This window comes from Silurus aristotelis (genome assembly GCF_946808225.1).
Source record: "Silurus aristotelis genome assembly, chromosome: 2".
Classification (NCBI taxonomy): domain Eukaryota; kingdom Metazoa; phylum Chordata; class Actinopteri; order Siluriformes; family Siluridae; genus Silurus; species Silurus aristotelis.
Genome location: NC_139575.1, coordinates 1139309 through 1153060, shown reverse-complemented (window position 1 = coordinate 1153060; position 13752 = coordinate 1139309). Strand labels below are relative to the sequence as shown.

Here is a 13752-nt window from a genome sequence, read left to right as displayed (position 1 = left end):
ACAGCAGGAGTGATCTGTGATAGAAGAGTATCTGTGAGAGTGAAAGGGAAAGTGTGGGCTGCGCGTGCTGCTTTAATCTCCTCCGTTTCCGGATCAGATGCGTCCTGTACCGTAAATCTCGTTTGCGTATCGCGAGATTTCCGCAGTGTGACGGAAGGAGGTATCGGTAGCGGTTGTGTGTCGGAGTGAGCGCAGGGAGGAGCGGGGGTGAGTCCGTACACACTATCGCGGAGGTTACCCCTGTGGTGCATGGTTTTATTCACATTTATATTAAAAAACAGCACTTTGTTCTCTAATTACACCCGAGCTGGGATTTACCATTAGCCAGTTAGCATTAGCCTGCTAGCTCCTTCCTCCTACATTTACCTGAGCCTGCTAATGCTAACGCTAGCCTACAGCACTCAGGCAGCTCGCGAGCTCACTTCGGTCTTTTATATAGTTATATTTACATCTATATCCCCGAGTTTAGATTCATATCCGTGTTTATATAGATTATAATCTCCATGTTATTGTTAATATTCGCCTTGTTAGTGTCAGAGTGTCGTACAGCGCGCTCGCGCTCATCACCTCCCTGCACTTATTATTATTATTAATATTAGTAGTAGTAAATAAACTGCTTTACATGGGGCTCAGGTACTTTTACAACATGATTATCATCCTCTCTCTCTCTCTCTCTCTCTCTCTCTCTCTCTCTCTCTCTCTCACTCTCTCTCACACACACACAGGCAGCGGAAATGAGGCGCGCGCTGGTTCTCTGATTTCTGACCTGTCATTAGGGGTTATAACGTTTTATAATGCGGATTTAATGTTATAGCGAGCATAAGCCGGGGGCGGGTAGGTGAGGTGGCTGTAAGGTAGGTGTGTGTACGGTGTGTTTGTTGGGTATGTGTGTGTGTGTGTGTGTGTGTTGGGTATGTGTGTGTAAGGTGTGTGTGTTGGGTATATGTGTTTAAGGTGTGTGTGTGTTGGGTATATGTGTGTAAGGTGTGTGTGTGTTGGGTATATGTGTGTAAGGTGTGTGTGTGTTGGGTATATGTGTGTAAGGTGTGTGTGTGTTGGGTATATGTGTGTGTGTTGGATATATGTGTGTAAGGTGTGTGTGTGTGTGTGTGTGTTGGATATATGTGTGTAAGGTGTGTGTGTGTGTGTGTGTGTGTGTGTGTGCTGGGTATATGTGTGTAGGGCGTGTGTGTGTTGGGTATATGTGTGTAAGGTGTGTGCGTGTGTGTGTGTGTGTGTGTGTGTGTGTGTTGGGTATATGTGTGTAGGGGGTGTGTGTGTGTGTTGCGTATATGTGTGTAAGGTGTGTGTGTGTGTGTGTGTGTGTGTGTGTGTTGGGTATATGTGTGTAGGGTGTGTGTGTGTTGGGTATATGTGTGTAAGGTGTGTGTGTGTGTGTGTAAGGTGTGTGTGTGTATTGGGTATATGTGTGTAAGGTGTGTGTGTGTGTGTGTGTGTGTGTTGGGTATATGTGTGTGTGTGTTGCGTATTGTGTGTAAGGTGTGTGTGTGTGTGTGTGTTGGGTATATATGTGCAGGGTGTGTGTGTGTTGGGTATATGTGTGTAGGATGTGTGTGTTGGGTATATGCGTGTAAAGTGTGTGTGTGTGTGTGTGTGTGTGTGTGTGTGTGTGTGTGTGTGTGTTGGGTTTAAGTCTGTATGGTGTGTGTGTTGGGTATATGTGTGTTGGGTGTGTGTGTGTTGGTATATGTATGTAAGGTGTGTGTGTGTGTGTGTGTGTGTTGGTATGTGTGTTTAAGGTGTGTGTGTGTGTGTGTGTTGGATATATTTGTGTAAGGTATGTGTGTGTTTGGTGTATGTGTGGAAGATGTGTGTGTTGGGTGTATGTGTGGAAGATCTGTGTTGGGTATATGTGGAGTGTGTGTGTGTGTGTGTGTGTGTGTGTGTAAGGTGTGTGTGTGTGTGTTGGGTATGTGTGTAAGGTGTGTGTGTTGGGTATATGTGTGTAAGGTGTGTGTGTGTGTTGGGTATATGTGTGTAGGCCGTGTGTGTGTGTGTGTTGGGTATATGTGTGTAGGGCGCATGTGTGTGTAGGGCGCATGTGTGTGTTGGGTATGTGTGTGTTGGGTATGTGTGTGTTGGGTATGTGTGTGTAAGGTGTGTGTGTTGGGTATGTGTGCAGGATGTGTGTTGGGTGTGTGTGTGTTTGTGTGTGTGTGTGTGTGTGTGTGTTGGGTATATGTGTGTAAGGTGTGTGTGTGTTGGGTGTGTGTGTGTAAGGTGTGTGTGTGTACTGGGTATATGTGTGTAAGGTGTGTGTGTGTTGGGTATATGTGTGTAGTGTGTGTGTGTGTGTGTTGGGTATATATGTGCAGGGTGTGTGTGTGTTGGGTATATGTGTGTAGGATGTGTGTGTTGGGTATATGCGTGTAAAGTGTGTGTGTGTGTGTTGGTATGTGTGTAAGGTGTGTGTGTTGGTATGTGTGTAAGGTGTGTAGGGTGTGTGTGTTGGGTATAAGTGTGTAGGGTGTGTGTTGGGTATATGTGTATAGGGTGTGTGTGTTTGTGTGTTGGTATATGTGTGTTAGGTGTGTGTGTGTGTTTGTGTGTGTTGGTATGTGTGTTTAAGGTGTGTGTGTGTGTGTGTGTGTGTGTGTTGGATATATTTGTGTAAGGTATGTGTGTGTTGGGTGTATGTGTGAAAGGTGTGTGTGTGGGTGTACGTGTGGAAGATCTGTGTGCTGGGTATATGTGTGGAAGGTGTGTGTGTGTGTGTTGGGTATATGTTGAGTGTGTGTGTGTGTGTGTGTTGGGTATATGTGTGGAAGGTGTGTGTGTTGGGTGTATGAGCGGAAGGTGTGTGTGTGTGTTGGTTATATGTGTGGAAGGTGTGTGTGTGTGTGTGTGTTGGGTATGCGTGTGGAAGGTGTGTGTGTGTGTGTGTGTGTTGGGTATACAGTGGTGTGAAAAAGTGTTCGCACCTTTCTGATTTCTCTTGTTGTTGTTGTTGCATGTTTTCACACTTTAATGTTTCAGATCATGGAACTAATTTAAATATCAGTAAAAGTGAACTACATGCAGTTTTCAAATGAAGGTTTTTATTGTTGAGGGAAAAAAAATCCAAAACTACATGTCCCTGTGTGAAGTGGTGTTGATGCAGGTGCTGTAGTTGGTGTTTGAGAGGGTGTTGGTGTTTGAGGTGGTGTTGGTGCTGGAGGTGGCATTGGTGCAGGTGCTATAGTTGGTGTTTGAGGTGGTGTTGGTGCTGGAGGTGGCGTTGGGGCAGGTGATGTAGTTGGTGTTTAAGAGGGTGTTGGTTGAGGTGGTGTTGGTGCTGGAGGTGGCGTTGGTGCAGGTGCTGTAGTTGGTGTTTGAGAGGGTGTTGGTGCTAGAGGTGGCGTTGGGGCAGGTGATGTTGTTGGTGTTTGAGAGGGTGTTGGTGTTTGAGGTGGTGTTGGTGCTGGAGGTGGCGTTGGGGCAGGTGATGTAGTTGGTGTTTGAAAGGTTGTTGGTGTTTGAGGTGGTGTTGGTTCTGGAGGTGGCATTGGTGCAGCTGCTGTAGTTGGTGTTTGAAAGGTTGTTGGTGTTTGAGGTGGTATTGGTGCTGAAGGTGGCGTTGGTGCAGGTGCTGTAGTTGGTGTTTGAGAGGGTGTTGGTTGAGGTGGTGTTGGTGCTGGAGGTGGCGTTGGGGCAGGTGATGTAGTTGGTGTTTGAGAGGGTGTTGGTTGAGGTGGTGTTGGTGCTGGAGGTGGCGTTGGTGCAGGTGCTGTAGTTGGTGTTTGAGGTGGTGTTGGTGCTGGAGGTGGCGTTGGGGCAGGTGATGTAGTTGGTGTTTGAGAGGGTGTTGGTTGAGGTGGTGTTGGTGCTGGAGGTGGCGTTGGTGCAGGTGCTGTAGTTGTTGTTTGAGAGTGTGTTGGTGTTTGAGGTGGTGTTGGTCCTGGAGGTGGCATTGGTGCAGGTGCTGTAGTAGTGTTTGAAAGGTTGTTGGTGTTTGAGGTGGTATTGGTGCTGAAGGTGGTGTTGGTGCAGGTGCTGTAGTTGGTGTTTGAGGTGGTGTTGGTGCTGGAGGTGGCATTGCTGCAGGTGCTGTAGTTGGTGTTTGAGAGGGTGTTGGTTAAGGAGGTGGTGTTGGTGCGGAAGTGCTTGAGAAAGAGTTGATGCTGGAGATGGAGTTTCTGCTGCAAGAAGATGGTCAGTGAGACACAGCAGGCACACACTAGCTATCAGTTGTTGTGAGATGGTTGTGCAGAAGTCTAAAATGTATCTTTATATAATTTGTCCAGGTGAGTGAGGAAGGAAGGATGTTGGAGATCTGGTATCCTCTGAGTGGGTAGAAAGGTAGGCAGGAAATACTGTAGATGTTTATGAGAATCTCTGTTAGATGATTAATACGTTCTCTAAGCATCTGGACAGGTTTATCATCAGGACTTGCAGCTTTTTATGGGTTAACGTTAGAGCAGAAGCACAGAGTACTCCTTTAGTGGGAGCTGCAGTGGTCTTCATCTCTGACTTAATGTTCTGTGACGTAAACATAAGAATAGTTTAGTGAGACTCGGAGTGAAGCATGGTGGTGGAGTCACAGTCACACACCATGTTTTGATGTTAAAAAAAATAAATAAAAAGAACAGCAAATGAAAGGAATGAAATGTGTTTGATGTCCTCAGAAACCCCTGAAGTGTTTTTCATTTCACCTCTTGTGTAACATCTTCCACTTTCTGGATGGTGCTGAAGTAAACGTGCGAGCTGTGGGACGTAAAATGGGCGACGATCGACCTTTTGTGTGCTCCGCCCCCGGATGTGGACAGGTGAGTGGTACCTGTAAAGGGCAGGTGTTGCATGGATACACCTTTTAACTACATACCAACTAATTTCCTCTGCCTGAAAAAGTCAACTGTTTACTCCTTACTGCCTCCTGTGTGTGTGTGTGTGTGTGTGTGTGTGTGTGTGTGTGTGTGTGTGTGTGTGTGTGTGTGTGTGTGTGTGTGTGTGTGTGTGTGTGTGTTAGCGTTTTACAAATGAGGATCATCTGGCGGTACATAAACACAAACATGAGATGACGCTGAAGTTTGGACAGACTCGCACTGACACGGTCATCATTGCAGGTGTGTGATTACTCATATATCATGGTTTTATTACACACACACACACAAACACACAAACACACACACTGAGAGCTCCATCAGCAGTCTAACTCATCTGTGTGTGTGTGTGTGTGTTATAGATCAAACCCCCACTCCCACTCGTTTCCTGAAGAACTGTGAGGAGGTGGGTTTATTCAGCGAGCTTGATGGCTCCTTTGAACAAGAGCTTCGTAAATCCCAGGAGGATGAGGAGAGAAGAACCAAAAGCACGGTGAGATTCTCCACGTTTTATAGTGTTTAAACTGAAATGGATTCTTACCTCCATCATCTGCACTGTGAAGTTTAAAGCATGGTGGTGGTAGCATATAGTTTTCATCAGAAAGGGCTTGTGTCCAGGGTGAGATTTATGTAGAGAAATTCTACAGTTGTAGAAGAAGTGACTGAGGGTGGAGCTTTACTTAAAAAAGGGACAACGATTTGAAGTGGTACTACTCCAAGAAGAATATCTTATTAATCTTCACTAATCACCCATTCTTTATTCTCCTCCAGCTGCCTGCTGTTCCTCCATCTGAGATGAAGGAGAGAGATGGACCTCTGGAGATTGACTCATCTCCTCCTGACAGTCCGTCATCCGCCTCCAGCATGACAGACTCCAGAGATTCTGAGACGTTGGTGAAGGAACCTGTTCCGATGAGGAAGAACAAGGTGAGGCCAAGAGGCAGGAATGTCCACAGGTGAGAGGTGTGAGGTGTTTTCCTGATGTTCTCTACATGTTCTCCCGATGCTCTTATGTTCTTCTGGGTACTGCAGTATTCACAAGAAAAGCAGATGAGTTTATTTACTTTTTTCCTGGAAAAAAAACTTGAGAAACAAATTGAGTACATTTTGTTCTCATGTAAACAGGAAGTGCCTCCAAGGACAGCAGCAGGAAGTGCCACGCCCACACCCACCATCGTACGCCCCGGGTCACTTCCTCTGCATTTGGGATACGACTCTATAAACCCCACGCAGCCATCGCCCACGTCTGTCATCACCCGGACTCCACCCTCCAACAGACTCAGGTATGTCACACGCTCATTAGCATCTCATTATATATATGAATATGGTCATTAACACAGGCACCGTTTCTCTGCAGTTCTCCATCAGCTTCCTTTCCCGTGATGATGCAACTTCCTAACGGTCAGACTGTCCCTCTGCTCCCCAGTCCTGGACAAACATCTGTCATATCAGTGCGTGTTTCTCTCTCTCTTTCTCACACACACACACACACACACACACACACACACACACACACACACAAATATATATATATACACCTGAGCTGGTTGGCCTGCATGTGTGTTTTGATTCTAATTAAGCGTGTGTGTGTGTGTGTGTGTGTGTGTGTGTGTGTGTGTGTGTGTGTGTGTGTGTGTGTGTGTGTGTAGGTGGCCAGATCATCAAATCCAGTGCCAAATATTCCAGGAATTCCTGGCCCTCCGATTGGTGGAAGCAGCAGTGGCTCCTCCTCTCCATCTGGATACAGCTCACATAATGATGCCAAGATGGTGAGAACACCACTCTCACAATAGGCACTTCAAAGAGAGTATGTAATGCATAGTAACATTATGCACATGTGTGCCTGTGTGTGTGTGTGTGTGCCTGTGTGTGTGTGTGTGTGCCTGTGTGATTGTTTGTGTGCACACACTAGAGGCTGAAAGCTGCACTGTCACCACAGTGTCTTAGTAGACCAACACCAAGCCAGATACCTGAACCCAGTGAGACTCTTTCACCTGTACAGCCACAGGTACACCTGCACCTACATGCACACCTGTACATCTATATACTTGTATATCTGTACATTTTAATATTTAAAAGACTGTGTGTTTGTACATTTGCATGTATGTAGATATACATACTACTGTACACCTGTATTCCTGCACATATGCACCCCTTTATGTCTGCACTCCAGTACACCTGTTCTCTCTGAAGGTGTCTCCTGCAGCTCCGAGAAGTGGGCGCCGGCGTCGTGGGGCAGAGATCGAGCCTGATGAGCGCAGGCGGCGTTTTCTGGAGCGGAACCGAGCGGCTGCATATCGCTGCAGACAGAAAAGGAAAGTGTGGGTCAGCGCCCTGGAGAAACGTGCAGAGGAACTCGCTACTGCCAACGTCACACTCACGGTAATACACACACACACACACACACACACACACACACACACACACACACACACACACACACACGGGTATATGTAAGTGTATAACCCCATGAGGGATGTTTTAAATTGTATGTGTTTGTGTGTGTGAGACAGAGTGAAGTGTCCCTGCTCAGAACCGAGGTGACGCGTCTTAAGGAGCTTCTGCTGGCTCATAAAGACTGTCCTGTTACTGCCATGCAGAAAAAAGCGTACCTGGGTAAGAGGTGGTCTATTTACTTGTTATAACCCCTGAATAGCTACAGTGTCATGCTCCTGAGTGATGCTACAGGAACACGAGGTCTGGAGAAATGATAACAGTTAAATATATAACTGTGAGTAGTGATGCAGGGGCAAAACTCCTTTCCAGTGAGAAGCTTAAAGACTGAGATGCTGCCTTAATTCCTGTATTTAGAAGACCATCCAATTTTATCAGCTTAACATCAGGTCATTTTTCTAAACATAGGTGACTGGCTAATTCCTGTTTACTGACAAACAAAGGGTCTTTAATGTGACCCAGAAAACCAGGCCTTCTCAAAGAGTGATTAGTTCAATTCTTCTACTGGACATGCAAGAGAAAACCATCTCAAAATCACCAAAGGTTATGTACAGGACACAGAATTAAGTAGTTCACCTCACCTCTCGACTCTTCTACTCAGAGTTGTTCATACTTTTATCACGTGACTCCCCATATACACTACAAAGGAGATTTTAAAGGAACAAAATGTTCCTTCACACACATGTACTCTGTCTTACTCCTACTGACTTTCATTCCCCTTCTCTCCAGCGTGTACCTCCACCTCTCCAGGATCTTCTCAACCTGCTCACTACTCTCACCACAAATAACATTATCATCCACAAACATCATAGTCCATGGAGACTCCTGTCTGACCTCGTCCGTCAACTTATCCATCACCACTGCAAACAGGAAAGGGCTCAGAGCCAATCCTTGATGCAGTCCAACCTTCACCCTGAACCAGTCTGTCGTTCCTACTGCACACTTCACTGCCGTCACACTGTCCTCATACATGTCCTGCACCACCCTCACATACTTCTGACACACCAGACTTCCTCATACAATACCACAACTCCTCTCTCCACCCTGTCATACGCTTCCTCTAAATCCACAAACACACAATGCAGCTTCTTCTGTCCTTCTCTATACTTCTCCATCAACATTCTCAAAGCAAATAATGCGTCTGTGGTGCTCTTCCTCAGCATGAAACCATACTGTTGCTCACAGATGGTCACCTTTTCTCTCAGCCTGGCTTCCACTACTCTTTCCCATAACTTCATGGTGTGACTGATCAACTTAATTCCACTGTAGTTACTGCAGGTCTGCACATCTCCCTTATTCTTAAAGATCAGTACCAGCACACTCCTTCTCCATTTCTCAGGCATCTTCTCACCTTCCACAACCTGGTTAAAAACTCCACTGCATCTCTCCTAAACATCTCCATGCTTCTACCGGTATGTCATCTGGTCCAACCGACTTTCCACTCTTCATCCTCTTAATCGCTGCTCTCACTTCCTCCTTACTAATCCTATCTACATCCTGCTTCACATCTCCACATCATCCAACCTTCTCTCTCTCTGATTTTCCTCATTCATCAGCTGCTCAAAATACTCCCTCCATCTTCTCAACACACTCTCCTCACTAGTCAACACATTTCCATCTCCATCCTTTATTGCTCTAACTTGCAGTACATCCTTCCCAGCTCGATTCCTCTGCCTGGACAATCGGTATAAATCCTTTTCTCCTTCCTTAGTGTCCAACTTCTCCTACAGCTCCTCATATGCCTTTTCCTTGGCTTTCGCCACATCCCTTTTAACCTGCTGCTGCATCTCCTTGTTCTCCTGCCTACTTTTCTCATCACTTTGTCGATCCCACTTCTGTTTCTCCAACTTCTTTCTCCTTCTGCTCTCCTGCACTTCCTCATTCCACCACCACGTCTCTTCATCTTCCTTTCTTTTTCCCAGATGTTACACCAAGAACCTTTCTATCTGTCTCCCTTAACACTTCTCCAGCACCTCTTCAACACCCTGTCTGACCTCTTCCCTGAATCTCACACTACACTCTTCCTCCTTCAGTTTCCACCATCTTATTCTTCTTTTAGTCCTCACTCTCCTCCTCTTCTTCTTCACCTCCAAAACCATCCTACAGACCATGATCCGATGCTGTCTAGCTACACTGTCCCCCGCCAACACCTTACAGTCTCCAATCTCCTTCAGGTTGCATCTCCTACATAGCACATAGTCCACCTGTGTGCACCTTCCTCCACACTTATACGTCACCCTATGATCCTCCTTCTTCTTAAAATACGTGTTCACCACTGCCATTTCCATCCTTTTAGCAAAATTTACCACCATCTGCCCTTCCACATTCCTCTCCTTAAAACCACACCTACCATCACCTCCTCATCACCTCTGTTCCCTTCACCTACATGCCCATTAAAGTCTGCCCCAATCACCAATCTTTCATTCCTACGTTCACCTTCTACCACTTCATCTAATTCACTCCAGAATCTTTCCTTCTCTTCCATCTCACAGCCAACTTGTGGAGCATAGGCACTGATGACATTTATCATCATCCCTTCAACCTCCACCTTCACGATCATCACCCTATCAGAAACTCTCTTCACCTCCACTACACTCTTACTGTACGCTTCCTTCAGAATCACCCCTACACCATTTCTCTTTCCATCCACACCATGATAAAACAGTTTAAACCCACCTCCAATGTTCCTGCTCTTACTCCCTTTCCACTTGGTCTCCTGAACACACAACACATCTACCTTTCTCCTCTCCATCATATCAGCTCCCTCTCTCCCTTTACCAGTCATAGTACCAACATTTAAAGTACCAACCTGAACCTCCACTCTCCTCCACTTCTCCTTTCCCTGCTGTCTCTGTAGACGTCTTTCTCCTCTCCTTCAGCCAACAGCAGCACAATTTACACCGGTACCCTGTGGTTAATGATACCTGTGGTGGTTGTTGGTAACCTGGGTCTCAAACGATCCGCTATGAAGTTCTGATTCCTGATCCGTATGTTTGATTTGGCAGATGTTTTACTCTGGACGTCCTTTATAACACAAACCTCCACATTTATCCGGACTCGGACCGACACTGAGACTCACCTGAGTGGATTAAAGAAAAACAATTAAATAAATGACAAAAAAAGATTTGTTTTTTTAGATAAAGATTCAAAGAGCCGAGTCACAAAAATGATTAGATCTTTCTATCACTATTGTGTAGGATGCCGTAGGCTCTCTGTGAAGGTTTTTAGAAGAATGTGCTGTTATAATGATCTCCACTCTTCTGGAAAGATGTTCTACTAGATTTTATTTTGTGGAGATTCATTCAGCTACAAGGGTGTTAGTAAAGTGTAGATGAGCTGAGGAGGCCTGGGGTGCAGTCCGTATTAACATTCAGTAGAGTTGGAGCTCTGTTGACCTTTTGGTCATATAGTGTGTTTTCTGAAAGGTGCTTGACCCCAGAATTCAATCAGATTAAATGAATAATGAAGTCATTAATTTGACCAGTTCTAGATTGGGTTCTTCCTGTCCTATGTTGTTGTTTCTCTGTTTGTGTGAAGCTGCAGGTGTGGATGAAAGCTCTGTATCGGCGCTGGTTCTGCCCGTCTCGGTTCCGGCTCCGGTCTCGGTGAACGGGCTGAGCGTGCGAGCGGCGGAGGCCGTGGCAGTGTTGGCGGGGATGGGGTCGGGCCAGTGGAGCGGCACCGGAGCGGGTGGAGACACGCCCACCCAGTCACAGCCCACCTCCAGATGATGACCATGTGCTACAGCCAGTGGGGAAGTGGGTGTGGCTTAAATGGGTGGGTGTGTCACAGGAGAGAATTGTCTTTGAACTGTTGAAACCACTCCCTGCTTTTCACACTCACTATTTTCTCCAGACTTTTAAGTGTGTGACGTGTCACGTGATGTCGCTGGCTGACTATACAGACACTGCAGGAAACACACACACACACACACACACACACACACACACAGCGCTCATATACTGTTTTTTCTCATGTTACATTTTAATAACCGATATATTTCTTTGATGTTTGTGACTCTGCATGATTCACTCAGACAGGTAGATTGCAGCAGGTCACATGTCGCTCGTGGGTGTGGCCTGTGCTGCGTTCTGACCATGAACAGTCACTATACATGTACAGTATATACATATCTCCTAAAGCTAGTTAGACTTAAATGAAAAGGTACTGATGAGTGGAGATTTGAATGGTTTATGGCTACGTTCTCAGATTACATGAGCAAAACGAACTTTACCAGCTACATACATTCACCAGATACACCAACCATCTCTGCACCTTCTCTTCCAACTGTATTCTTCTTCTGAGCGTCTCGTAAACACAGTTACGGCGAGGCTGGATATCATTGGGGAAACTGACACCATACAATTTCTGTGAGAACTCTGATATAGGATCAGGAGATGGTCTTACATCATTATACCTGATTCACATCTCCATACCCAGGAAACACTGCACTGAGCATAGGGTTCCTCATATTGCTATGCTAGATTTAGACATATAATATCACTTAGACCCCGCCCCTAGAATTCTCTTTTAGGCTCCACCTCTAAAATTCAAATTCTTGGACTCCGCCTCTGCTCTGTTTACACTTCGGTAAAAAGTCTTGACTAGTAAAAGTGGAGGTTCTCAGTCTCATATAGGCCGTTTGTGTGTGCGTGGCTAGCATACCTCCTCGAATAAACACACCTCGCAAATAAACACACACCTCGCATAGACACACACACACCTCGCATAGACACACACACCTCGCATAGACACACACACACCTCGCATAGACACACACACACCTCGCATAGACACACACACCTCGCATAGACACACACACACCTCGCATAGACACACACACACCTCGCATAGACACACACACACCTCGCATAGACACACACACACCTCGCAAATAAACACACACCTCGCATAGACACACACACACCTCGCATAGACACACACACACCTCGCATAGACACACACACGACCTCGCATAGACACACACACACCTCGCATAGACACACACACACCTCGCATAGACACACACACCTCGCATATAGACACACACACACCTCGCATATAGACACACACACACCTCGCATATAGACACACACACACCTCGCGCATAAACACACACACCTCGCGCATAAACACACACACCTCGCGCATAGACACACACACCTCGCGCATAGACACACACACCTCGCGCATAGACACACACACCTCGCGCATAGACACACACACCTCGCGCATAGACACACACACCTCGCATAGACACACACACCTCGCATATAGACACACACACACCTCGCATATAGACACACACACACCTCGCATATAGACACACACACACCTCGCATATAGACACACACACACCTCGCATATAGACACACACACACCTCGCATATAGACACACACACACCTCGCATATAGACACAAACACACCTCGCATATAGACACACACACACACCTCGCATATAGACACACACACACACCTCGCATATAGACACACACACACACCTCGCATATAGACACACACACACACCTCGCATATAGACACACACACACACCTCGCATATAGACACACACACACACCTCGCATATAGACACACACACACACCTCGCATATAGACACACACACACACCTCGCATATAGACACACACACACACCTCGCATATAGACACACACACACACCTCGCATATAGACACACACACACACCTCGCATATAGACACACACACACACCTCGCATATAGACACACACACACACCTCGCCTCACATAAACACACACACACCTCGCCTCGCATATAAACACACACACACCTCGCCTCGCATATAAACACACACCTCGCATAAACACACACACACCTCGCATAAACACACACACACCTCGCATAAACACACACACACCTCGCATTAGACACACACACACACCTCGCATTAGACACACACACACACCTCGCATTAGACACACACACACACCTCGCATTAGACACACACACACACCTCGCATTAGACACACACACACACCTCGCATATAGACACACACACACCTCGCATATAGACACACACACACCTCGCATATAGACACACACACACACCTCGCATATAGACACACACACACACCTCGCTTCGCATATAGACACACACCTCATATAAACACACACCTCATATAAACACACACACACACACGTCGCATATGAACACACACCTCGCATATGAACACACACCTCGCATATAGACACACACACCTCGCATATAGACACACACACCTCGCATATAGACACACACACCTCGCATATAGACACACCTCGCATATAGACACACACACCTCGCATATAGACACACACACCTCGCATATAGACACACCTCGCATATAGACACACACACCTCGCATATAGACACACACACCTCGCATATAGACACACACACACACCTCGCATAAACACACACACACACACCTCGCATAGAAACACACACACACGTCGCATAAAC

General features: G+C 46.3%; 1 protein-coding gene and 1 long non-coding RNA gene across 4 annotated transcripts in view; one reads left to right on the top strand and one right to left on the bottom strand.

Annotated features, from left to right (window-relative positions):
• Positions 1-149: 149 nt before the first annotated feature.
• On the top strand, positions 150-11514 carry atf7b (activating transcription factor 7b). 3 transcript variants are annotated; one of them, XM_083563434.1, is made up of 13 exons: positions 3975-4152; positions 4245-4299; positions 4626-4766; positions 4967-5063; positions 5183-5313; positions 5592-5747; positions 5946-6103; positions 6178-6271; positions 6470-6589; positions 6733-6828; positions 7014-7202; positions 7334-7436; positions 10812-11514. In XM_083563434.1, the coding sequence occupies exons 3-13, from the start codon at positions 4719-4721 to the stop codon at positions 11003-11005; spliced, it is 1386 nt and encodes a 461-aa protein (XP_083419560.1). In that variant the 5' UTR covers positions 3975-4152; positions 4245-4299; positions 4626-4718; the 3' UTR covers positions 11006-11514. The 3 variants fall into 3 exon arrangements, with proteins under 3 accessions (XP_083419561.1, XP_083419562.1, XP_083419560.1); XM_083563435.1 differs by lacking the exons at positions 3975-4152; positions 4245-4299 and adding an exon at positions 150-207; XM_083563436.1 differs by having other exon boundaries at positions 3973-4299; positions 10818-11514.
• Positions 11515-11982: 468 nt separating this feature from the next.
• Positions 11983-13752, bottom strand: part of LOC310739165 — a 2368-nt gene continuing 598 nt past the window's right edge. The window contains exons 4-6 of the long non-coding RNA XR_014537271.1: positions 13684-13752; positions 13086-13167; positions 11983-12180 (exon numbers count right to left, since the gene is read on the bottom strand). The exon at positions 13684-13752 is cut by the window's right edge and continues 69 nt beyond it. This is a non-coding gene — a long non-coding RNA (uncharacterized lncRNA). The remainder of the gene's footprint in view (positions 12181-13085; positions 13168-13683) is intronic.